This window comes from Crocuta crocuta, unplaced genomic scaffold (assembly GCF_008692635.1).
Source record: "Crocuta crocuta isolate KB4526 unplaced genomic scaffold, BGI_CrCroc_1.0 scaffold364, whole genome shotgun sequence".
Taxonomy (NCBI): Eukaryota; Metazoa; Chordata; class Mammalia; order Carnivora; family Hyaenidae; genus Crocuta; species Crocuta crocuta.
Window position 1 is genome coordinate 1,446,577 of NW_027532603.1, and position 24,654 is coordinate 1,471,230.

Below are 24,654 nucleotides of genomic sequence, written 5' to 3' on the forward strand. Positions count from 1 at the left end.
GCCCCTCCCTGCCAAGGGCCCAGCTGGAGACAGCCCTGCAGTGGAGAAATTACGAGGTGAAGCTCCGGCTGCTGCTGCACCTGGAGGAGCTGCAGATGGAGCATGACATCCGGCACTACGACCTGGAGTCGGTGCCCATGACCTGGGACCCCGTAGACCAGAACCCCAGGCTGCTCACCCTGGAGGTCAGGGCTCGGATCTGGCGCGGGGAGTGGGGGATGGGCTCTAGTCAGCCAGCCCATAGGCCGTTCCTGTCCCCAGAGGGCTCAGCAAGGAGCAGAGTGGGCCTCCTGTGCCCAAAATAGGTGTCAGCAGGTGATGGGCAGGACCTGGTTTTTAGTCTAGACATTGCTACCACTGGCTGTGTGACCTTAGGCAAGTCCCTTGCTCTCTCTGGGCCTTTGCTGCCTTATCTGAAAAGCACCGAGCTGGGCTAGATCCCTTTCCAGATGTCAGACACTGAGTGTTGTACACACAAGCCCCAAGTTCCTGCACACGGGTGCTGAGGAGGGCAGCTGGTGAGAGAGGCGGTGGGCGGGATGATCAGGGAACGATTCCTACAAGGACTGAGTTTTGAACAAAGGATTCAAGGACAGAGCGGGAACCGAGCTGGCCAAGAGGGTACCCGGATGGGCTGGGATCCTGCCCCAGCAGGACTGCTGAGCTCAGCATCTCCCTGTAGCTTAGCCAGATTGTCTCCTTGCTCCTCCCCTGACTTCTGCCCTGTCCAGTGGGAGAGGAAGGAAGCAAAGCTCCCTGGGTCTTGGGGTAGAAGGACAACGCCTCAGTCCTTGTCCGTCAGAGGAGGTCTGGATACCTAGGGGTCCTCCAGTAGCCATCCCTGGACTGGAAGCTTGCTTATGTCCACACCCCATAGGTTCCTGGAGTGACTGAGAGCCGCCCCTCAGTGCTACGGGGTGACCACCTATTTGCACTTTTGTCCTCTGAGACACATCAGGAGGACCCTGTCACCTACAAGGGCTTTGTACACAAGGTGGAATTGGACCGGGTCAAGCTGAGCTTTTCCATGAGGTGGGTGTTGGGGGAACCGTGAGCTGCTAGAAGGCTCTACAGATGTTTATTGGGCCAGAGGAAGCAGTGTGTTTCTCCCTGAGATCAGGGGGACCCTGAGATGCCTCAGTAACTTCTGGAGGGATTGCATGGCTATCCTGAAAAGAGTGGAGTGGAGTCAGGGTAGATGCAGAGAGTCCTGGCCCCCTAACTGGAACTCTCCCCCCTTCCTCCCTTCCTAAAGCCTCCTGAGCCGCTTTGTGGATGGGCTGACCTTCAAAGTGAACTTCACTTTCAACCGCCAGCCTCTGCGGGTGCAACACCGTGCCCTGGAGCTGACGGGGCGCTGGCTGCTGTGGCCCATGCTCTTTCCTGTGGCCTCCCGTGGGGTCCCACTGCTGCCCTCAGACGTAAAGCTCAAGTGAGCCCAAGCAGGGGTGCTCGGGGGCCGCTCGGAGTGTGGGGCATGGAGGCTGGAGTCAGGGAGGCCTCCAGGACACCAGGCGACGCCCTGTTTCTGGTCCCTCTGCCAGGCTGTATGACCGCAGTCTGGAGTCGAACCCTGAGCAGCTGCAGGCCATGAAGAACATCGTTATGGGCACTACCCGTCCAGCCCCCTACATCATCTTTGGGCCTCCAGGCACTGGCAAGACTGTCACCCTGGTGGAAGCCATTAAGCAGGTGGGGCCTGAGCATAGACCCGGGGCCTATGCTGACTCCCGCAGGGACCAGTGGCTCCCAAATTCTGGGTGCCTGCAGCTCCCTGATTGCTCCTGGGCTGGCGTCAATGGTCTGTGTAGCATTTGAATATCCTGGTGGAGTGTGGGGTCCTGCATGACTCTTGGAGTCATCAACTGTGTTTCAGCCAGCGTAGACTCCGAATGTTTACTATACCAGGTTTCCAGCAGTCAAGTGCTTCCTCAGACTAGCAGAGGGAGGGTTGGGGTCAAAACTCGTCTTTTGTGTCCCTGCTTCCCTCAGGTCCGGGAGACAAATGCCACCCTGTGCCAACCTGAGTCACAATTGAGTCTCTCCCCCGTCCCTTCCCCCTGGAGCCAGAGAAGCTGCTCCCCACACTGTGCTTGTCCCCACCCCAGGTGGTGAAGCACCTGCCCAAGGCCCACATCCTGGCCTGCGCTCCGTCCAACTCAGGAGCTGACCTTCTCTGCCAGCGGCTCCGGGTCCACCTGCCCAGCTCCATCTACCGCCTCCTGGCCCCCAGCAGGGACATTCGCATGGTGCCCGAGGACATCAAGGTACCCGGAGAAGTGTGGAGGGCCAAGGGAGGGCAGGTGCGGGGCCGTTCCTGGCCAGGACACTAAACCTGGATTCTGATACTCGCTGCGGGAGCTTGGGTGGGTCAGAACCCGTTTGGCCGCCTGTTTCCCTGTGTGGGAAGTGAGAGAGGGAAAGAAAATTGCCTGGCGGACCCAGAGTGAGGGTGAGGATGGGCGGAGCCAGCTGATTTCCTCCTGTACCTTCACACCCCACAGCCCTGCTGTAACTGGGATGCAAAGAAGGGGGATTATGTGTTTCCCGCCAAGAAGAAGCTGCAGGAATATCGTGTCTTAATTACCACGCTTATCACGGCCAGCAGGTGGGAAGTGTGTGCCTCTTAATCATGTGTGTAAAGAGGTAGCAGGCTAGGGAGATGGGGAACCAGGGAGTGGTTCCTGGCAGTGGGGTGAGGGGCCGGCTCGGGTGGGCATTCCGGGTTTGCTACTCTGGTGCCTGGATACGACCCCTGCTTGGCCTGACGCCTCCCAGGTTGGTCTCCGCTCAGTTTCCCATTGATCACTTCACACACATCTTCATCGATGAGGCCGGCCACTCCATGGAGCCCGAGAGTCTGGTGGCCATAGCAGGTGAGGGGGTGAGGGCGGGCCACGTGCGTGCCGCCCCGCATGGGGGGTGGGGAGGTCCCACTGCTCACCTTTCTCCCCACGGCACCCTGCCTCTCAGGGCTGATGGAAGTCAAGGAAACAGACAATCCAGGAGGGCAGCTGGTGCTGGCAGGAGACCCTAGGCAGCTGGGGCCTGTGCTGCGCTCCCCGCTGACCCAGAAGCATGGCCTGGGGTACTCCCTGCTCGAGCGGCTGCTGACCTACAACGCCCTGTACAAGAAGGGCTCCAATGGCTATAACCCCCAGTTCATAACCAAGCTGCTGCGCAACTACAGGTACTCCCGCACCCTCACCTCGCCTGCAGTGTGTGCCTTCACCCACTCTGTGCAGCCCCCGCTGGAGGCTCCGTCCTGAGTCCTGTTGCTCAGAGGCTGTGTGATCTGGAAGGTCGGTGATCTCCATTCCAGCCCCGTCACTGCTACTCATTGTGCAAGTGGCTTCACTCTAGAGCAGTTTTGCTTCTCTGTGTGTCGGGGGATTGTCTGTGGTTCCCAGACACTGGGATGTGTCTGGTGTGGGTCCCAGAATGAAGGGTCCAGGCAGTCCAGGGGGAAATGAGAAAAATAGGGACCATGTAGTTTTTCATGAACCTAATGTCAAGTCAAATCAAAAAGTATACTTGCTTCACTCAATGAATTTATTTACCCAAAAGGCTTAGATGAATTCCTAAGCTCTCAGTAGTTCCTTAGGTAAGCCTACTGAGAGTTCAGTCAATCTACTGTGTTAGACTTAACACGTTATCTCATCAAGTAATAGCAGGAGTAGATGATGATTGTTTTTGTACTGTCCTTCCTTGGCAAAACTGAAACCTGAGAGTGGTTTCCCCATTTCTTGTTTTTTTTTTTCTTTTTCTCTTAAATCTGCCTGGCCTGCGGGCCAGATCTGCTCAGGAAGCACACTGGGTTCTGCGCACGTCTGGTGCGGTGAACAGTGCCTAGCAGCACGCTGTAGATCAGTGAGTCCGCTGTCCACTGGGCGGTTGGCAAGAGCATATGTGGACCCAGAGCAGGTGGAGCTGGGGACCCCGGGGGCGGGGCAGAAGTAACCTGGCCCCTGGTCCTGCTCTTCCTTCCTCCTCCTGCCTCCCAGGTCTCACCCCACCATACTGGACATTCCCAACCGACTCTATTACGACGGGGAACTGCAGGCCTGTGCCGACGTTGTGGATCGAGAGCGCTTCTGCCGCTGGGAGGGTCTCCCTCGACAGGTGAGGCTGAACCCGGCAGGGTCAGGCTGCCACCCCTGTACCCCAGCTGCCCTCCTACCAAAGGTGCAAGGCAGGAGGAGGCTCTGTGAGGAAGCCACAGGCTTTGTCACCATGGCCTGGGATTCCACACCCCCTGGGCGGGGTTGGGGCGGGAGGGAAGGGAGGCCTGGCTGAAGGTTTCCCCTGACCCCATATCCAGGGCTTCCCCATCATCTTTCACGGCGTAATGGGCAAGGACGAGCGTGAGGGTAATAGCCCATCCTTCTTCAACCCCGAAGAGGCTGCCACAGTGACCTCCTACCTGAAGCTGCTCCTGGCCCCCTCCTCGAAGAAGGGCAAAGCCCGTCTGAGCCCCCGAAGCGTGGGCGTCATCTCTCCCTACCGGAAGCAGGTCAGGCCCTCAGTTCCCCCTGAGGGTGGGACCCCCCCAGAAGGTACCCCCTTCATAGCCAGGACCTCACGTCTCTGCTAGCCCCATGACACAAGCTCAGAGGTCAGCTGTCCCTCCATCTCTGGCCCCCAGCCTTCTGCCTGGCTCCCTCTTGCACTGGGGGAATGGCATGAGAGAAGGGCACCCGTCCCCATCTTGCAGGTGGAAAAAATCCGTTACTGCATCACCAAACTGGACAAGGAGCTCCGGGGACTGGATGACATCAAAGACCTGAAGGTGACCCCACTGTCTCACATTTGCTCCCTGCCTTCGATTCCCTCCTGCTCCGCACTTCCCCCACTTCCAGAGATCTCCTCAGGCGCTGCCCCGCCCTGCCTTCACCCAGCGGGGCTGTCCCCAGGCCTCACTTCTCCCTGCAGATCATGACTTGTCGGGCTGGGGCTGGGGTGGGACCAGGAAACGCCACACCGGGATTCTTGATGCTTGTGATCTCAGGCTAGTTGGAGGCTGGTTGGAGGCCGGTGCCCTAAGGATAAAGTCCAAACTCCCTGCCTGACCTGTCATGTGATAGTGTCACCGCTCACCATTCCCACCCTCTGAGTCAGTCAGTGCTTTGACCTGGGTGCTGGTTCTCCACACTGGCTGCAGATAAGAATCACCTGGAAAGCTTTTAGCACCACCCAGCCAGTGAGCACTGCTATCTGCGGGCAGAGCCAGGCCATCAGTGTTTTTTATGGCTCCTCAGGTGATCTGATGTGCAGCCAGGGTTGAAAACCAGCGCTCTTAAGATTTAAAGGCTTCTCCCTTGGAAATTCTAATCTGGGAAGTCTGGGCTGTATATCTCTAACAGGTATTTAGACTGTCTTTAGGGAAGTTTGAGAACCACTGTTCGGAGTTACTGCATCCTTGCAGCCGCGTTTTCTGTGCTTAGAAGAACACTTTCTAGTTCGCACCCCCTTAACTGGATCCACCCTTCAGGTTTCAGCTTCCCTGGGCGTCCTCCTCCCGTTCTCTTTCCTGCCTGTCAGGACGCTCACTCCCTCCACTGTGACAAATGCCCGGTGACCTCCCTGTACCACCTTGCAGCTCTGGGCAGGGCGTGTGCCTCTGCTTCCCCTGAGTGTCCCCGCTGCAGGCCCTGTCTCTCGCCCTCTAGGTGGGCTCCGTGGAAGAGTTCCAAGGCCAAGAACGCAGCGTCATCCTCATCTCCACCGTGCGGAGCAGCCAGAGCTTTGTACAGCTGGATCTGGACTTTAACCTGGGTTTCCTTAAGAACCCCAAGGTCTGAGAACTGGTGGGTGGAAGGAATTCTTCCTTCCTTAAGGCCCTTCCCTCCCGTAACTCTGCCACTCCTTCCTTCCAGAGGTTCAACGTGGCTGTGACCCGGGCCAAAGCTTTGCTCATCGTGGTGGGCAACCCGCTCCTCCTGGGCCATGACCCTGACTGGAAAGTGTGAGCATTCCCACCCCGTAATCCCTCTTGGTGGCCATAGCCCCCCAGCCTGGGGCAGGTGTAGCTCTGTTACGCACCTCCTTGTGGCTCAGCGAATTCACAGGTCTGTTCTTCCTCACAATTCCCCACTTAAGTTACCCAGCAGAGGATAAGCAGCTCGCCCAAAGGCACAGGCCGATGTGGTAGGACCAAGGCTTAGCCTCCGGCCTCTGCTGGCGCCACAGGCCTGTGCGGCTCGATGTGTGTGAATGTCCCTGTACCCTACAGATTCCTGGAGTTCTGTAAAGAAAACGGGGGGTATACCGGGTGCCCCTTCCCTGCCAAACTGGATCTGCAGCAGGGACAGAACTTACTCCAAGGTCTGAGCAAGCTCAGGCCCTCTACCTCAGGTATGGCTGGGCCAGGCAGGGGACAGCGCTAGGGTGCGAGGTAAAGAAGACTGGCTCACCCCTTTTCTTTCCAGGGACCCAGAGTCACGACTATCCCCCCCAGGAGCGGGAGGGAGAAGACGGCCTGTCCCTGCAAGTAGAGCCAGAGTGGAGGAACGAGCTCTGAAGACACAGCAGACAGCCTTCACACACCAGCCAAGCCTTAACCGCCCACCTGACCCTGAACCCAGCTTGAACCAGATCCTGGCCGGTCTGCCCCTCCAAAGGACAGGAAGGCTGGGGGAGAGAGTTTACAACCCAAGCCATTCCACCCCCTCCCCTGCTGGGGAGAATGACACATCAAGCTGCTAACAATTGGGGGAAGGGGGAGGAAGAAAAACTGAAAACAAAATCTTGTTCTATGCAAAAGCCTCCTTGTCTCCTCAGCCTGGCCCCCTCTGGCCTTGTGGCCTTCCTGAGCTCTCCCAAGCAGACCCCAGAGGGGAGGGTGGGACCGTGGTACCGTCACACCCTACCCAGGGCCACACTCCTCCCAGCCAGAGAGGAACCCAGCCCCCAGGTCCAGGGGAGGAAACCCAGTGGGAGGTGACAAGGAAGCCACCCACAGGCTTCTAAGTTTAGCCCCTGCTCCAGACCACTCCCCTCACCCGCCTTGAGGCCCAGAGCCAAGGCATGACCTCATCCCTTGCTCTGAGACTCCGCCCTGCCTGCCCGGGAGTCCTGCCTTTGCAGACAGGGGCCCAGCCTGGCAAGCAACTTAGTAGAGATGGGACTCTAGGCTCACAGCCAAGGCAGGGACCAGGAGAGGAAGACAGGAAGCTGCCACACGCACGTTGGAGCCTGTGGCCTTTATTTGCGTCCCCCACCAAGTAGAGCCCAGGCCCCAGTCCAAAGCAAAACCGCCAGGGGCCCAGGGCTCGGGGTTACACCCTCCAAGTCCCCTACCCCAGACACTCCTGTGAGCCAGAAGTGCGTAAAGTGCTGGTGTGTGATGATCTTCTGGGGAAGGCTGAAGGGGTCAGGAGCCCTGCCCCTGGGCCAAGGCAGTGGGAGGAGGGACTCCCACTCTGGAAGGGCAGGGAGTTGCCCTAAGTTCTCAGAGTACAGGGAGGGAGAGTGGGCCCACCACCACCACCTGGGGGGCTGGGGGAGGGCTGGCAAAATTCGGAAATTCAGATGCAGTCCTGGGCTGGAGGGAATGGAAAAGGGAGCCTTCTGGAGGAGGGGGCCAGGAGGTGGGCAGCTTTCTGCAACCCTCTGAAGGGAGTGGGGGAGCGGCGGAGGCCTTGCTGGTCTCAGAGAATGGGACAACCCCTCCGGCGCTTATTCTTGCGCACCTGGAGGCCAGCCCGAGTGGCCATCTCAAATACCTCCCTCACCCCCTCCTTGGTCTTGGCCGAGCACTCGAGGTACCCAAAGGCGCTGATGCGGTTTGCCATGTCCCGGCCCTCCTCAGATCGCACGGGCTCCTGGGAAGACAGAAGGCAAGAGGTCAAAGGAAGCTGGTGGCTAAGTGTACCCCTCCCCACTTCAGCCATAAGTGTGGGGAGTAGAACAAATAGATCTTCCAGCCCTGGCCACCCGGGGCAGTTTCTGGGCCAGGACCCAAGACTCTTAGTGTTTACATCAAATGTCTCCATCGACCCTGTATTCCATGGTGCACCCTTCTCTTGCCTGAACATCTAGCACCGCCAAACCAACCTCCCGCCTCTTCTCACTTTTCCAGAATATGCTCTGTAGCTGCCAAACAGTTTTTCTAACACAGAGACGGGACCGCATCTGTCCCCCAGTTTAAAACTTTGCCATAACTACCCTTGCAGGATAGTCTATATTCTTCACCCTGGCAACTTTCTTTCACAAACTGTAGTCCTCTGGCTAGAGGGCCACCTAGCAGGGAAGCCCACTCCCTCACTCTCTGAGCCATCCGGCCATCTGTGCCCTCCCGCATCGGAGTCAGCCCACACCTCCCTGGGTGTGCTCTGAGGGTACCACCCCATGCCCCAAGCAAAAGATCTATTATAAGAAACTGCTTCTGGGGACAGGGATGATATTTCTAATAGCCCCAACCCCAACAGAATGGAAGCAAGTAAGTTAAAATGCCAAGTGACCCTGGACAAGTGACTTCATTCTCTTGACAATTTCATCAGGCGTAGCGTAGAGGAAGGGCCCTTCTGGTTCTTCCTCACCAGGGAGTGGGAGGCGGGCCTCACACCACCTTGCTGGAAAGTCAGCTGGAGAGGACCCTCAGAGGGTCATCTTCCCCAGGGGGCTTGGGCCTGGCAGCCCCACCCACCTGCTTCATCTTGGCCAGCTCTCTTCTGGTGTGCTCATCTTGCCTCAGGTCCTTCTTGTTCCCCACTAGGATGATGGGCACGTTGGGGCAGAAGTGCTTCACCTCTGGGGTCCACTTCTCAGGAATGTTCTCTGCATAAACAGGTCCCAACAGGTGTTGGTGCCTCCACTTAGGCTAGAAAGCTCCCCCCAGAGTCCCCTTCTTTCCCCACAGCAGTGTTAGAGGCCCTTCAGCACGACAGTCCCTTTCACAGCTCAGAGCCCCTCTGCCCCCACAGTACACCCTTGGAGCCCTCCCTGGGGCCAGAGTCACCACAGTGCGGGAGGCTGACGGGGCCCTGCCCCACACTCCTAGCCTCAGTCTCTGAAGGTGGCTGACACGAGCCAAAGGGAGAGCAACCTCTGGTTGGTTGATCCCAAGGGGTTCTCAGTGCCTTTCCTCCACAGCCCTCACCCCCACCTCACCCAGGCTGTCGGGGCTGTCGATGGAGAAGCACATGAGGATGACGTCAGTGTCCGGGTAGGAGAGAGGCCGCAGGCGATCGTAGTCTTCCTGCCCAGCTGTGTCCCACAGAGCCAGCTCCACCTGATGCATGGGGCCAATGAGTGGCTGGCCTGAGGGCCCCGGTTACATCCCTCCCCTGCCACCCAGAGATCCTCTCCTGAAACCATGGGTCCTTTCGGTTCACCCAACATTTAGTGAGCACTTGCTATATGCCAGGGTCAGTGCTACTCCCTGTCACACAGTGTAAACAAGGTGAGTTCTTAGAAGTCCTGGGACATGGGTGCTTGATCTCTCTGTAGTTCATGAGCTCCACTGTGAGCACCACTATTTGATTTAACCTTTGAAGAAGGGGGCCTTACCATTATCCCCATTATCTTGCTGTCAGAGGAGCTTAAGCTCAGAGGCAAAAGGCCTGGGCCCAGGTTATAGAGCCAGGGTGTAGACAAGAAGGACATGTATCTAGATTTCCTAAAATTACGGTTTCACTTCTAACTTGAACTGTCTCCTGCAGGGAGCATGGAGCAGGGACACCGGTACTGAGGAAGGACATTTGAGGTCCTAAGTGAGAGACTGGGGTGCCGGGGGGAGGGAGGGAAGGTGGGGAAGGTTCCCGGCCTTCACCTGCTTGCCGTCCACCTCTATGTCTGCAATGTAGTTCTCAAAGACGGTGGGGACGTAGACTTCCGGGAACTGGTCCTTGCTGAAGACGATGAGGAGGCAGGTCTTCCCACAGGCCCCATCCCCCACAATCACCAGCTTCTTTCTGATTGCAGCCATGGCTGGGGCTGGCAGGGAGGAGACAGTGAGGATGTGGGGAAAAGACGGTATGTCCAAAACCACTTTGCTGGGCCCCCCAAGACCTCCTGGAAACCAAGGCTTCCAGCAAAGGGAGGGAAGTGGGTAGGGGTAGGGGCTTGCTCAGGCACGTTCTTGGCAAGAACCAATCATTCGGTCAACTGAGCTTGAAATTCCTAATCTGAGGGTCAGGAACAGGTGTCCCTAGATGGATCAGAATACAGGGGTGGGAGGTAGAAGAACCATCCACCTGCGAGCCAGAAAACAGGAGTTCTGATCTAATTCGCCAACAGTAGGGCCCTAGACACTGAAGAGGGGGGAACGGGGATGTGTGGAAGAGCCAGTTTTATCTGCTATACACATTAGAGCTTCAAGTCAGACTTTATTTGTTACCAAAATTCTGATACTTCTAAAGTTGAATAATCGCTAGGGTCCAATCAAGAACACATTGTGCCTCACTCAGGACAAGTCATGCGTGCCCAGTCACAAATGAGGAGTCCTTCTACAAGCCCACAGGCTAGCAGAACCAGCTACTACCAGGTAGCAGGAGGTAAGGGAAACTATGCTGAACATTTCCACAAAAATCGTCTCCCCTCAGTCACCAGAAGCCTGCAAGGTAGATGGTGCACTTCCCATTTTGCCAAACTAGGACACTGAGGTTCAGCGAGGTTATAACACGTTCAGAGGTGGGGCAGGGATGGCACTCAGAGCAGGGCTGTGTGACTCTAGACTCTGCTAAAGCCTTTTCTACATATCACTCCAGAGATGGAGAAGAGAGCAGAGGGAGGGAAACCCAGAGGGCAGTAGCAATGGCAGCGGCCCTCCGGCTTCCCCGGCCCACCCTATCCCAGTCCCTGAAGCCAGCCCCGAGTCACACAAAGAAGGCTCAGTCCCGGCAGTGCCCACAGCCCACATTCGGGCAGCCTGCCTTCTTCCTCCCCTCCTCCTGCGCCTGGCAGCAACACTGGGTCACTCAGCCCCAGGCAGGGGACAATGACCACACTGTAGGGAGCCACACATCCACCACATCGGAGTGACTGAGAATAATCCACTAGGGAATCACCTCCACCCACCCCCTGGAACAGCCAGCCCCTTCCTCCCCTCTGTCCAGCTCACCCCAAGGTCCTGCCCACCCCTCCCTGTGACTCAGGGCAAGGAGTCAGCTTCCCGAGGTTTCCATACATCCCCGGCCCCGAACACACATGAGCCAGCATCTGCACAGTTCATCACACCTACCCAGCCTCCCTGCCCCTGAGCTGAGCCTCACTTCCTCCCTCCCTGGGGAGAGGAGCTGACCTCCAAGCCCAGCTGAGGTTCCCAGGCCTCCAGCCTCGGAGGAAGAGAGGGCGGGCTCTGAGAGCTGAGATGCAGTCGAGGCTGTTGGGAAGGGGGAGGGGGCTAGAGCCCGGCTGGGAGGAGCTACCCCCCCCCAAAAAAAAAAAGAGCTGAACAAGGACCAGTCCCAGCACCAACCAGGCAAGGAGTAGTTAAGAGAGAAGGGGATGGTAACCTGATCTCTGCCCCAAACCTGGCTTTTTCCCTCAGTCCCACATCCTGTCAAACTGGGCTGAACTCTTGTACTCCCCACATTCCAGCACCACCTCACAGCCCAGCCTCGGTCTGCCTTTTAGGAAAGCGAATACTCCAAGCCCTAAGCTAGTTCTCCTTCAACAGTGGGATCCTGGGTGGCCTCCCGCTCTTACACACACACACACACACACACACACACACACACACACACACACACAAAACCGGGATGAGAGGAAGTGGATATGAGTCAGAGAGAATTTATAGGAGTTGAGAGGATACGGCCACACTCTCCCCACCAAAGAAGGGGCTCTCTCCGATACCCCAAGACAGGCAAGAAGGCAGGCACCCTGCCAGATCTCCCCCAAAAATGGAAACCACCTTCAAAAAGGGGGTTCCCCGGAAATTCTGCCCAGGTGATCAACTCCCCCCACCCACTCCCACTAGTTCCATTGGTCCAGCTGTGTGAAAAAAACACAGGCTGGGGTAGCCCCGCCTGGGATGGGCAATGTTGATGAAGGACAGTCACCACCCGGGGGAGTACCAGTTGTTTAGGTGTACCCGCCTGCAGTAGGACAGTTTGGGTGGCGCCCCATGGTGGGAGGCGGAGGCCAGAACTCGGGGTCAAGGGCATGCATTAAGTGCCCCGGAGTCCCCAGCTCAATTAGAAGACTTTTCCTTCAGGCTCTCAGTTGGGCAAGAAGGGCAGAGCTGTCCTGGGCCAAGCCAGGACACTAGGCCCAAGGCCAACACGGCAAGGACAGCAGCTTCCTATTAGAGGCAGCCCCAGAACTGCCCCACTGACCCTAAGATGGGCAACCAAATACCACACAGAGGCTGGAATGGAGCCTGAAGCTCCGGCAGCCTTCCCTGAGACCAGACATCCCGCCCTCTCCTCAATCATTCTCTAGACTTCCAGATGACCCAGAGGTGGGCTGTACCCAGCAGATCGGCCCTGAGGTCTAGGGAAGGAATCAGATACCACCTCGACTTTAAAACCAGAAGTGAGAACAGGACTCAGCGTGGGATCCTCCCAGCCCAAAGCCCCAGGATAATCCTTAGCCAGGCTGGGGAGTGTAAGGGACGGGTCTGGAAGGGAGGAGATTCTTACTTACACAAAAAGGAGCTGGATCCTTCCCAATCTCCCCTACCTCCCGCCCCAGGCCCACTCCAGGAACCTTCCGGGGAGGTGTCCACACCTCTCCGAGCAGTGGCAGCCCCCACTGATCACACCACGCCCCTATTCCCGCCGTTCCACCGGCCCGGCCTGGGGGAATTCCCACCTCCACCCGGATTTGCGCCGGGACCCACAACCCACCCCAGGTCCACATCGGGCCGCCCAGCTTGGGAGCTACAGCGTTGGGCTTGGGCTCCCTCGCGGAGACCCAAGTTGCCTTCTGGCTTCTCGCCCGGCGGGGCAGGTTCCAGGAAGCCGGGAGGGAAAGGCAGGGACCCAGCCTCGGACACAGGAGCTGAGAGGCCCTGCGGGGCAGTTCCCAGAGTAGGGGGGTGGGGAGGAGACCTCGCTGCAGCCCAGGGAGGGGCCGAGAGGCCCCGACCCCCGCACAGCCCAGACGCTGAGTCCCAAGGGAAGGAGGGCGGCCCGCGCTCCGGCCGAAGCCCCCTCTCCGGCCGGCGCCCCGAGCTCCGGGCAAGAGGAGGGGAGCGAAAGTGCCCTCCTGGGGACGAGTTCCCGGGACGCCCCGCCACCCCAGCCCCCGGCCCGGGTACCTTCCGCTCCGCTGCCTCCAGCTGCGCGGCCAGAGCCGGAGGCTGACTGACCCGGGGGGCCCCGCCCCGCCCTCCTTCAGCGCAGCGGCAGGGAGGGGCGGGCCCGGCTGGGGGAGGGAGCGGCCGGGGNCGGGACCTCGCGGGAGGGGGGCTGCGGAAGACGCCCGCCCTCCGTTCGTAAAATCCCGAGGAGTAAGTACCTCTCAACATCACGCCCCAAGCTTGAGGACCTTTCACATCCTTTGAGACCCAGGCCACCTTCCCACTTAACAATTCCCGTCCTTCCCCCAGCCTGAGTCCAATTACTGCGTACCCCTCAAAGGGCGCTCCTGGAAACCTTTCTTAACCCCCAGCTGGGAACTCAGCTTCCATCCCCAATGCGTTATTTCGGTGCCGCTAGACACACTTGGCCCGGTCTCATATGTCGCTCTCGGTATTTACCTGGACGGGTATCTCTTTTTCCTGTTGAGGTGGCTGAGAAGGTTGGAGGATGAGGAAGCCTACCAATATTTTATTAGCTTGTGACCTGTACGCTACATACTCATGGATCTTTGAGTTAAGTATAACCATCTCCTTTTGCCTAAGGATATTGAGGCTCAGAGAAGTTAAATGCATTGCCCAAATATTTGCTATTATTATGTACGGGAGAATTCAGATAGGCCTGGCTGGCTTCAGGGTGGGTGCTCTCTCCCTGCTGTCCCTTCTGCTCCTCCCACCCCCCCACCCCCCTTCCTTCCCCACTGCTTAGCACACTGCCTGGCACATAACAGGTTTTCAGGAAATTACCGCTGAATGAATGAATGTCGGCAGTCATTAGATTTTAAAGCTCTGAAGTGCAGCCCGCACATTTGATAAATGAGTAAACTGAGGTTCAGAGAAATTGCGTCCCCAGACCTCTTAACTGACCCAATGAACATGGTGCATGTAAATGGAGAGCTACGTGCTCAGTTCAGATTGAATTCTGCCTTCCAAGAATTTACAGTTCAAATTTGAAGTACAACTTAAAGAGAGTAAGTTATTGAACCCTTATTACATGCACCTGGCTCTACATACATACCCAGACTACTTTAGTCCTTAAAACAATTCTAGGAGGTAGCACTGCTATCTTCATTTTGCTGAGAAGCAAACTGAGGCCCAGACATGTTGCAGAGCTTGTGGTAGGTCTGGCCACAGAACCCACACAGCAGGACTCTAGAGCCTCCACCCTTAACTGCTACTCCATACCCACTCCTTTATTTTTTCTTTTATTTTTTAAATGTATATTTATTTATTTTGAGAGATAGAAAGAGTGGGAGGGGGGGAGAGAGAGAGAATCCCAAGCAGGCACCCCACTGTCAGCACAGAGCCCCTCATGGGACTCGATCTCATGAACAGTGAGATCATGACCTGAGCCAAAATCAAGAGTCGGTCGCTTAACCAACTGAGGCACCCAGGCGCCCCCACTACCCACTCCTAATGTAGACAGTTACATTACAGCAGGCAGTGGCTGTAGTGGGGACACGCATGCACTGCAGGACACCCAGCCCTGAAGGACAGGTTAAGTGTTCCAGATAAGGTGATGTGCAGACATTAAATGAGTTGATGCCACAATAGGGCTCAAAGAATTATGGAACCCCTAGGGGTGGGGGTGGAGCTGAAAGATGGGGCTGGGGAAGGAAGGAGTGGCCCGATGATGAATGTCCTTGTATGCCATACTCAAGAGCTGAGTGTTGATTATGGTCTAGGTGCAATAGGGAGCCACTGAAATGGCCTCTCAAGAGAATAACCAATCAGATTCACACTGTGGAAAGGTCACATTGGGGCATACAGGGACATGACCTGGAGTTAGGAGGCTAACGTAGTAGCCACAGTAGGGGTGGGGACAAATACGAAATGTATTTTATGTATATATATATATATATATACATAATATATATATAATATATATAATCAGCAGTACTTAGTGATTGATTCACTTGTTGAGTAAAGACAGATGCCAAAGGTGACCAACTCTGAGATTTCTAATTTGAGCTGATGAGCTGGTGGTGCCCACTGACATAGTGAACCAGGAGAAGGCGCGCATCTGTAGGGAAATGGTGGGTTCTGACATACGTTGAGCTGAAGTGCCTGCGGGATGTCTAGCACATGTTCGGGGAGACAAGTAGGCTAAGTGGACCTCAAGTTCAGGAAAGGCCTGGGCTGGAAATACTGACTTGGAAAACGCCAGCAGGTGGATGAAGCCATGGACGTGGATGAGAGCACGTGGAGAAGGAAGAGCAGAGGGTGGAAGGAGGAGCCTGGGAGCACTACATTTTTAGGACTGCTTTGGGGTGTTCTTTCCACCACCCTAAAGGACCTTTTAGTTTCTAATCACAGTAAATAAAGACACACGTTTGTATCCATGTGGTTTATTTGCCAGTAGCTATAATTCTGGATCTAACTGACACCCCTTCTTCAGTTAGGTTGGCACTAAAGAAGGTCAGGGAGACAACTTCTGAATTTGGGTTGGCAGAGGGTAAGCATGGAGAGGCTGGGATGGTGGTGGCAGGGGCGGGGCTGAGCCCCTCAGGAGTAACTGCCTGGCCCTCCCAGGGGGATGACGAAGACCGAGATGTCATCCCCGGAACCCAGCTTGTTGTTGGGGAGACGCCAGCCACGGTCCCGGGGGGTGCCCCGGGCCCCCAGAACCAGAGCTTGGGCCAGAGCTGTGTACCTGCCAGGAGCACATGTGCACATTCATGTACCAACATGTAAACGGGAAGATCGATACACAGGCCCTCAGGTGGGCTCCCAAGCATTCCCTTTGCCCCTACCTTCCCCACTGTCATCCCCCACTGCCATACAACTCCTACCTGCTGGGGTCATTGGGCTCATAGGCTGACAGCACCCTGTCCACAGTGGCAGCTACCTCACAGTCACTGGTGACATCCCACAGCCCATCTGTTCCCAGGACTAGCACATCATCCGGGCAGTGTTCATACTGTGTCAGGTCATACACTCGTACCTGGTGGGGAGAAGAGAGTGAAGAAGGAGCTTGGTGACAACAGGACCCCAGTAAGAAGGCAGCCCGAGGCCCCCCAGAGGAGGGAAGGAATGGCTGAGGAAGCCCCCACGCGGCTCACCTCGGGGAAGCAGGAGAGGAAGGGCTTGATGGGCAGAGTGGAGCTGCAGACCTTGAGGTTGTGGTCTCCCAAGCCCCGGGTCACCCCAATGGTGGCCATCACTCGAGCCTAAAGTGAATGAGTGTGGGTGCCGCCACGGCCCTCTCCCAGGCTCCAACTGTGGGCCCTCCCACGCCTACCCTCAGGTAGAACCTCCGCCTCCCTAGACAAGTTGTGGTGGGTCCTCCTGCCCTCTCCCACCTCTACCATGGCGTTTACCTTTTTGCCCTCCCCACAGACCAGAGGAAACCTGAGATCCTCCAGCTCGATCTTTTTGTAGGCCCTGGGGAGGGGGGAGTACAGGAGGCATCACCCAGGCATCAAAGCCTCCCTCCCCTAGGAGCCCTAGGAGCCGTGCCCCTCACACAAACCCCTACAAAGGACCACATCCCACCCCCTCCTCCCAGCCTGGCCCAGCCTCCAGCTTCCACCTTGCTCCCCCGTGAGGGATGGCTGTGTTGCCGTGGGAACGGGCCCCAGCTCTAAGGGAAGTGTTACCAGCCAGTCATGTTCTGGTCCCGGTACAGCATCCTCTGCCCCAGCTCCTTGGGCTGAATTCTGCGGGGAAACTCTAAGTGGGTGAATTCACCACCTAGCAGCTCTGGTTTCAGGAAGCCCTGGGATTGGGAGCAGGCAGACAAGAGCAGAGGCCAGGGGGCATTAGGCTTGCAGCGCACCCCGGTGTGTCCCCGGTGTGTAGACGCTATTAATCCCAGCAGAACCTTGAACGGAGTGTGCCATGTACCACGCATCTTCGTAATACTAATATATAGGACCTCATTTAACCCTTACAACAATCCTTAAGGCAGGAACTAGTGTTACAAGGGAACCGTCTGAAGATCAAGTAGCAAAGTACTCGAACTAGGATTCAAACCCAGGCAGTCCAGCTCCAGAGATAGTACTTTAAAGCATGAAGCGCTGCCTCTCAAGGGCCTTTGCTATTTCCTTTCCCCACCTCTGACTCCACTTCCTTCCTCAGCTGGGGTCACAGTGGGAGCACTGGAGTAGCCCACGCTCCTTCCCGCGACATGTTCCACCAGCCATGGTCTGCCGAGCAGCCTTCCCAGGGAGCAGGAGAGGAGCTGTCAGTGCGGTAGAGCTGGGACACAGGCTACAGAGAGCCAAAAGAGTCCTCAATGAACGGGGGTAGAGAGTTTAGCTCCTACTTACAAGCAGCTGAAGACGCTGGCGCTCAGTCTCCGGGGTGAACTCCCGGGACATTGGAATGATTTCACCATTCCGGACAATGATGGCTCTGCCCAGAGAAAGAAAAGGTTTGGGCTTGGCTCTCCTCAGCCCCCTTGTGGAGAATTCCAGAAAGACCAGGCTTTCCCCATAATAACCCTTAGGGTTCCACACCCAGACCCCCATCTTTCCTCCCCTTGTGGCTACTTGCAGCCCTTCCTTATGTCTGTGACTGCTCCTGACCCCATCCCTCCCTCGTTTTTTATTTTTAACACCCACCACCTCCCTGTTTTCTATTCCCACATCCCAGAGAGTGTGACCCCTTGTAGGCATTTTCAAACCCCTGCCACACACACCATACCTGCTGTCACCTGCATTGGCCACATACACCTTGCCTAGCAAGTAGACCACAACCAGGGCACAGCAGCCCCCCTCCACTTGGTGGCCGCGCCGCTCCCGGGCCATCTGCTCATCCTGCCAAGTGAGGGAGGGTCAAAGGGGGTGAATGAAGAAGAGGTTCCAGGCACACAACCACTGCCCCTATCTGCAGAAATCAACTGGCCCAGCCAAGCTACACTGGAGGAGAGGAGGGAAGACATGGGTATAACTACCCCTTCCCTCCCTTCTGAACCAAGCTCTGCTCAGGCCCTCAACGATGTTGTGGGTTCTCAGGGTTACCCGCTTAGGCCACCTGATTCCCATCCACAGTTGACCAGAGTGACTGCCTAGCAGGCTCTTGCCAGGACCACCCACTCACCATAAACTGGAAGGCATTCTCAATGGCCCCCACTACCAGGCTCTCATGGGTCACTTCCTTCTGCGAAGACCAGCAGGACTGAGGACCAACCAAGTGAGAAGGATCAGAGGAACCTGGGGCCCCTGGGGTAGAAGGGAGGCAGAGGGGAGGTGGCGAGGGGTCCTGGAGTATCTCCACCAGGTCCTTTAGCTGCTCCCGGATGTGGCGATGAAGGAGCCTGGAGGCCATTTCGGCAGCTCCGCCCCCTGCATGCCCATCAAACAGGCCCCAGTAGTAGAAGCAGAGTCCCTGGTGAAGGAAAATTTGGAGGTGAGTGAGGGAGTGTGTGGTGTGTGTGTGTATGTGTGTATGATGCAAAGAGAAGAGCAAGCCTCTGGGGCATCCATATAAACATCAGAGAGGAGGTCAGAGTTTGGCCTTAAAGGCACATTGGATTTGTTCACTCATTTACCAAGGGCCTATTATGTGTCAGAAGTAAAGCATCAAAACAGCCAAACTCCAAGGATAAAATATGCAAAAATACGTATTGGTAACTAATCACATCATCCATAAATACAGTAGTACCTATATTCTAAGTGGAAAACTGAACATTTACACTGACATTCTAACTGTCCAAACACCCCCATAAAGGTTCTGTGCCAGAGGTAGAAAGCTAGTGAGTTAGGAGTCAGGTCTTCCACATGTCTCAGATGTAAAACCAGATGCCTAGCATCCCCTGGAAGAGGTGTTGCCAGGCTTCTGGAGGCCAGGGTGGGGGTGGGGGCTTACCTGGCCTTGGCTAGGCTCCCTAGGCACCCCTGAAACACTCCTCCGACCTTCCACATACACCACTTCACAGCAAGCCTGGTCCTCATTGTGCCGGCTTTTGCCAGCATTGATGACCCTGCCAGGCCAGAGTGACCACATCAGGTTGGACAGCAGACCAGGTCCTGGAATAACCCCCACCTTAGACACACACACCCTCTCTAGCCTGCTGGCCAAACTGAGAAAGGTCACAGCCACCTGGGATCCAGGCCAGAAAGAGGAGGGGAAGGGAGGCAGCGCAAGGCACAAGGAGTCCTGTCTGGGTGTCAGGTCCCACCACCCACAGAAAAGCCAGCAGCAGCACCTGCCTGCCTCAGTTCCCCCATCCCCAGCATAGGGGGCACCCCTGTGGGCTGCTGGGGAAAGGGCTGGACAGGGGCGGCAGGAGGTCTTACGACCCTGCTTGCCAAGACCCTACCTCCCGCCCTGAAGCCTAGTCAACTTTTCTAGTGCCTTGTCCACAGCACCCCACCCTCATGGGCACACCCACCTTTATCTTAAAAACATCCAGGGAAAGTTTCTGCTGCTTTGGCAGTGAGGAAGTGCTCCAGCCCAGATAGGGAAAGAGGAATTGAAATAGGGTAGGGGTGGAAGCCCACCTGGACTGTGCAGAAGCCACATAAACCACCGACTCTCCCCAAACAGAAAGCTAAAGGAGCTGGCGGTGGGGCCACGGGTCTACCAGCCACCACCCTCAGCGACCTCTGCGCCCCAGTCTCCCTCAACGCTCTGCTTTCCCAGTAGATGTATTAAAAATACACCCGGCCAAGGAGCAAGCCGGCTGCTCCCGCCACTCTGACCCGGGGTCTGCGTCTTTGCCTGGCCAGCGCAATGCCCCCTGCCAAGGGGAGTTCGAAGGAGACCCTCCTGCTTCCCCAGGCGGCCCCCTCCCCCGCTCCTGCGGACGCCGGACGCCGGCTGGTGTCGCGGGCTATTTCTGGGTGTGGAGGGGGAGGGGAACGGTAAGAGGGACAGGGAACTGGGGCGCCGGGGTCGGGAAGTCCAGGAGCGAATCTTCCCAGCCGCCACCTCCCCTATGAAAAGCGCCCCCCGCCTCCTTGAAGCCCCGCCTCCCTTAGCCATTAAACTGCCCGGTCCCGACAGAGAACAGGCCAACTCATCCTTCCCGGGGCCCTCCGTCCTCCGGGCTCTGGAAGGGAACAAGGTCCTGAGGCGGCGCGGGTGAGGGAAGTCAACGAGCTGGAAGATCCTGAGGAAGACTGCACCGACTTGAGAAAGGGCTGGGAGGGGGTGCAGCGCGAAGCCCAGAGGATAGCAAAGGTCCTGGGAGAAGGGAGTTCCCGGCGCCGAGCGCCGCCGGGGGCACGCATCCCGGCGCCCGGGACGCCCAGCTGGGGAAGGGGCTACGGGGCTGGGGGCCCCATGCTGGCTAGGGTGCTCCCGGGGGCGCTCACTCGGCGTAGCCCGTGCTCCAGGGCAGGCGACGGCCGGTGTCCGGGGGGCTTTGCACAGCCCGGCCAGTGTGGTCGTCCGCGCGTCGCAGCCCCCCTGGGCTCAGTTGCAGAAAGGTCGGTCGGGAGAAGCTCGCTCGAGCCTCTACGGTCTTCGCGGGCGCCGTGCTCCCGCTCCCAGACCTCGCCGGAGGGCTCCTGGACGATTCCGGAGGGGCGGCAGGCTGCGCGGAGGGCGCGTTGGACAGATCTGGGGACTTGGGGCGCGGAGGCGGGGCGCCCCCAGAGCTCACCAGGTGCGCCACCGCCGAGCGCACCCGGTTTAGCATGCTGCCTCCCTGCCCCGCCCTCGGCCGTGGCCCCGCCCCGAGTCGGGCCCCGCCCCCTAGGGCGCGCGGTGGGCGGTGCTCTCTTCTGCCGGCTCTCCGCGGACATTGGCTCCGCGAGGGCAGGGCGGGCCCCAGCAAAACTGCCTCCGGCTCTGGACCGCCCTCGGCACCGCCCTGCCGGCTCGCGGCCTCTCCCCTCCTGGTTCCAGCTCCGCTCTGCCTCAGTTTCTATGGGGAAGAAGAGTCTGCTGTTGTGGGAAGGGGACGGAGGGAAGGACACCCTCCATATTAGACATCAGCTAGAACATCCCCCATTGTGACGGGGTGGGTGGTGTCTCCTCGCCTTCCGTTCCCTAGCAGCAAGCCCGCCCGGAGGATGATGGAGCCGATGACCTCAGAGCGAAACCAGCAGCTTCCGCGACTGCTGGGTGTGAAGCACCTGGTGTGACAACACCTCTGGCTGGGGCTGCTGGAGTGAGAGTGAGGGCCAGCCAGCTGGTGCTGGGTGTGCTGTGGGGGTGTGAACGACGCGGGCTGGAGTCGACCATCCTGAATTAGGAAGCTGGGGGTAAGTTCCTGGGCTCCTGCTGCAGACGGCGCTGCTCCCCATGACAATTACCTTTAGATCTGGAAGAGCAGTTACCACTCCGACACTGTCTCAGGACCTAATTCCCTGCCCCCTCCCGCCCCCACCGCTTCATTTAGACCTCCCCTGACCACAGCAGGACTAGAGGAATAGTTAGTAAGGTAACTACAATAACTGCTATTTATGGCGGACTTTCTATATAGTAGGCCCGCTGCAAAGCACTTTCTGTATATTAGACCATCTATCCCGCACGGCAGCACTTCAAGGTAGATTTTATTATGCTGCCTTTTTTTTTTTTTTTTACCGATGACGCCCCTGTCATTTTATAGGACTTGCCTCAAGAGGTCACACAGTCAATGAGAGACTCACACCCGTGCCAGTCCTCCGACGCCCTAACTCGATTCTGTCTGATGAACCAAGCTAATTTGTCGGGATGGTGGAGGAAGGGTTAAGGAGGAGGTGAATGGCAAAAAGTGGAGATTCCTCCTTCCTCCAACTCAGTTCTGTAGGTACCGCCAGAGGGAGACAGAGGCAAGGCTAAGCACCTATCTGAAAGGAAAAGGTGGCACCAACTTGGTGCCCTGTTCCCAAACCTGGTTGCAGGGAAGTGATCAGTAGATCTCCAGAGAACCTCCTATGCTGTCCAAATGGCCCTTGTGGCCTTAATGCAAGTGAGGGGTAGCCCTCAGGAATCACTGGCACCAAGTCCATGATTGGGATGCCATCTCTGGGCTCTGTGGGCCGAATGCTTCCTGAACATAACCCTCTCTCTTCCTGAGCTAAAGTATACCCCCAGAAGGAGTGGCTTTCCTGGCAGCTTCCGAATAGAAATCGCATAATGGTCTTTCAGGTCTTTAGATTTACTGTAATTATACCTACACCCTGGGCAGAGAAAGGCAGAAAAATAGAAGTCACAAGAAAAGAAAAATCAGACCCAAAGGCACATAGAGTGGCAAAGGCAAAGGAGGGTGAAGAACTCGGTGCTGCTGTGGGTATTTCCCTCCTAGTTGAGAAAAACAGGAACCAACTGTCTGATAAATGGTATAAACCACAGCAGCAAGCAAAGACTGATGGAAAAATATAACATCCTGGCTATTTTTATTATTCAGTGTTTCTGGGACAGTTTGCTTACCACTTCTGTGTGTCACCCTGCTCCCTAATCCCTACTCTTCACAGCACCCACCATGGTGTGGCTGCAAACAGGCCACAGAGCCAGGACAGAGAGACCCCTAGCTCCAACACCAGATGGTCAGCAGGGAGGTCAACAGCTCTCTTGGGGTCCAGAACAGCACCCCCTCCCACCCCCACCACCTAAGCCCTAAGGCTCTCCCCTCTCAGACCATCTTACCTCTGATTCCTGGCATCATCACACCTCCTCCATCCTCAGAGTGCCCCAGAACCTGGTAAGAAGGTCATCACTTCTACTCATCCCTGAGGCAGCAGAAAGTGAGAGCGAAAAGGGGTGGGGTAGGAGGGCAGACTTGGGAGATATTTTTCTTGGCTGAGAGCTGAGACTGCTCAGTGCCTGGCCCTGCCAGGAGTGCATGTGGCCTTAGCCCGTGAGGGTGACTGGGAATCCTCAAGACAGGCCCCTTTATCCTAGTCATAAGCAGGAGCTCAGAGCTCAAAACTAGGCTTAGTTTTAAACTCCCCCCTTACCTCTCCCCACCCCACTACTCCAATCCCAAAGTTCTCTTAAACTAAGAGGAGTGTCCCTCCTGCTAAGAGACAAATTCACAGACCCCTTTCTTCTTCCATTTGTCTAAGGCTTTCACAGCCAAAATCTTACCCTGTAAGGAATTATAAAATTGCAATTATATTGTAGTTTATATAATGAACATACTGGCTCAAGTTTGGTTCTCAAGTTGGGGTTCACAGCCATCCTCCGCCCCCACTGCTCCACTGCTGGCCGCCTCTACCCACCTGGTTCTGGCTCTGTTTTGCCTCAGTTTCTTTGGGGGAAGAAGGGTCTGCTGTTGTGGGAAGGGGGAAGGACACCCTCTAGACTGGACATCAGCCAGAACCTGGATTTTAACATTTTCATGGTGGAGGGCTCACATATCAATCTAGAAGTGCATTGTCTAATAGAATTTTGTGCCATGCTGGGAATGTTCTGAATGTTCTGTATCTCTTCAGTACACCAGTCCCTACCTTCATGTAGCTATTGAACACTTGAAATATGGTGAGTGCAAATAGTGTTTAGGGGCACCTGGGTAGCTCAGTCTAAGCCTCTGACTCTTGATTTCCACTCAGGTCAAGAGCTCATGGTTTGTGAGTTCTAGCCAGCATAGAGCTCTGTGCTGACAGTGCAGGGTCTGCCTGGGATTCTCTCCTCCTCTGTCTCTGACCCTCCCCCGCTCATGCACACATGCCCATTCGGACCTGCACTCTCTCCCTCTCTCAGAATAAATAAACTTAAAAAAAAAGAATCAATATTTAGATTTAATTTATATGTAAATTTAAATTAAATTTTTTTTGTTTATTTTTGAGAGAGACAGAGTGCGAGCAGGGGAGGGGCAGAGAGAGAGGGAGACACAGAATCTGAGGGATCCTCAACTCCATTCTGGTATTCAGGCTGCTAACTCAGCCTCACCATAGCCTGCATCTTGGGTTTGGGGAAGACAGCCTGGCAAACTGAGGTAGGAGAGTGGAAGTCCAGGAAAATCTCAGCTGCAGGCTGGGAGCTATAAGCACTAGCTGGATGTGGGCTGGAACTCACAAGCAGTAAGATCATGACCTGAGCCGAAGTCTCATGCTTAACCAACTGAGCCACCCAGGTGCCCCAACTTATATGTAAATTTATTGCTCTTTAATTTTTTAAAGTGTATTTATTTTGAGAGAGTGAGAGAGAAAGAGCACGAGCAGGGAAGGGGCAGACAGAATGGGAGAGGGAGAATCCCAAGCAGGCTTCACGCTGTCAGTGCAGAGCCAGATGCAGGGCTGAACTCAACTGTGAGAGCATGACCTGAGTCAAAATCAAGAGCTGGAGGCTTAACCGACTGAGCCACCCAGGCGCCCCATATGTAAATTTAAATAACCACTTGTGGTTAGTGGCCATCAGTCTGGATAGTGGATTTCTAGAATCTTCAAGACTCAAAACCCCTGGATATCTTGGCAATCTCTACTCATACTCAGCCCCCTCCCACCCTGGAAGCCACAAGACGGAGAATTTTGCGGGACCTCTTTAGGTTACCTGTCCTGCACCTGAGAGATAGATGCTCACCAGGACTGCTAGGC

The 24,654-nt window shown here is 56.4% G+C and overlaps 4 protein-coding genes across 6 annotated transcripts in view; 2 read left to right on the forward strand and 2 right to left on the reverse strand.

Annotated features, from left to right (window-relative positions):
* The window catches only part of MOV10 (Mov10 RNA helicase), a 23,219-nt gene extending 16,457 nt beyond the window's left edge, over positions 1–6,762 (forward strand). For all 3 annotated transcript variants that reach the window (XM_077780181.1, XM_077780180.1, XM_077780182.1), the window contains 15 exons: positions 17–185; positions 878–1,032; positions 1,256–1,432; positions 1,545–1,692; positions 2,109–2,267; positions 2,505–2,608; positions 2,779–2,876; positions 2,974–3,190; positions 4,005–4,122; positions 4,322–4,513; positions 4,715–4,789; positions 5,670–5,795; positions 5,877–5,965; positions 6,233–6,354; positions 6,429–6,762. In XM_077780181.1, coding sequence (XP_077636307.1) covers positions 17–185; positions 878–1,032; positions 1,256–1,432; positions 1,545–1,692; positions 2,109–2,267; positions 2,505–2,608; positions 2,779–2,876; positions 2,974–3,190; positions 4,005–4,122; positions 4,322–4,513; positions 4,715–4,789; positions 5,670–5,795; positions 5,877–5,965; positions 6,233–6,354; positions 6,429–6,520 — 2,041 coding nt within the window. In that variant the 3' untranslated portion in view covers positions 6,521–6,762. The remainder of the gene's footprint in view (positions 1–16; positions 186–877; positions 1,033–1,255; positions 1,433–1,544; positions 1,693–2,108; positions 2,268–2,504; positions 2,609–2,778; positions 2,877–2,973; positions 3,191–4,004; positions 4,123–4,321; positions 4,514–4,714; positions 4,790–5,669; positions 5,796–5,876; positions 5,966–6,232; positions 6,355–6,428) is intronic.
* Positions 6,763–7,187: 425 nt separating this feature from the next.
* RHOC (ras homolog family member C) lies at positions 7,188–13,307 on the reverse strand. Its single transcript, XM_077780183.1, has 5 exons — positions 13,205–13,307; positions 9,773–9,936; positions 9,112–9,232; positions 8,648–8,778; positions 7,188–7,823 (listed from the first exon to the last, which is right to left on the reverse strand). The coding sequence occupies exons 2-5, from the start codon at positions 9,926–9,928 to the stop codon at positions 7,650–7,652; spliced, it is 582 nt and encodes a 193-aa protein (XP_077636309.1). The 5' UTR covers positions 9,929–9,936; positions 13,205–13,307; the 3' UTR covers positions 7,188–7,649.
* A 2,268-nt stretch (positions 13,308–15,575) lies between these two features.
* On the reverse strand, positions 15,576–20,845 carry PPM1J (protein phosphatase, Mg2+/Mn2+ dependent 1J). Its single transcript, XM_077780177.1, has 10 exons — positions 20,506–20,845; positions 19,055–19,169; positions 18,287–18,574; positions 17,891–18,003; positions 17,515–17,599; positions 16,843–16,961; positions 16,564–16,627; positions 16,306–16,413; positions 16,036–16,187; positions 15,576–15,896 (listed from the first exon to the last, which is right to left on the reverse strand). Exons 1-10 carry the CDS (start codon positions 20,829–20,831, stop codon positions 15,749–15,751), a joined length of 1,518 nt encoding a protein of 505 aa, XP_077636303.1. The 5' UTR covers positions 20,832–20,845; the 3' UTR covers positions 15,576–15,748.
* Positions 20,846–20,892: 47 nt separating this feature from the next.
* The window catches only part of TAFA3 (TAFA chemokine like family member 3), a 9,614-nt gene continuing 5,852 nt past the window's right edge, over positions 20,893–24,654 (forward strand). The window contains exon 1 of the mRNA XM_077780163.1: positions 20,893–21,399. The gene's annotated coding sequence lies outside the window, so the exon portion shown is untranslated. The remainder of the gene's footprint in view (positions 21,400–24,654) is intronic.

Excerpts from the sequence above, each read along its gene's own strand:
- RHOC (XM_077780183.1), bottom strand. The coding sequence starts at position 9,928 with ATGGCTGCAATCAGAAAGAAGCTGGTGATTGTGGGGGATGGGGCCTGT. Across the intron at positions 8,779-9,111 it reads CGACAGCCCCGACAGCCTGG|AGAACATTCCTGAGAAGTGG; the intron begins GTGAGGTGGGGG and ends CTGTTTATGCAG. Across the intron at positions 7,824-8,647 it reads AGCTGGCCAAGATGAAGCAG|GAGCCCGTGCGATCTGAGGA; the intron begins GTGGGTGGGGCT and ends CTGTCTTCCCAG.
- PPM1J (XM_077780177.1), bottom strand. The coding sequence starts at position 20,831 with ATGCTAAACCGGGTGCGCTCGGCGGTGGCGCACCTGGTGAGCTCTGGG. Across the intron at positions 17,600-17,890 it reads GCCAATGCAGGTGACAGCAG|AGCCATCATTGTCCGGAATG; the intron begins GTATGGTGTGTG and ends TTCTCTGGGCAG. Across the intron at positions 16,188-16,305 it reads TCCTCTCCTGCTTCCCCGAG|GTACGAGTGTATGACCTGAC; the intron begins GTGAGCCGCGTG and ends TCTCCCCACCAG.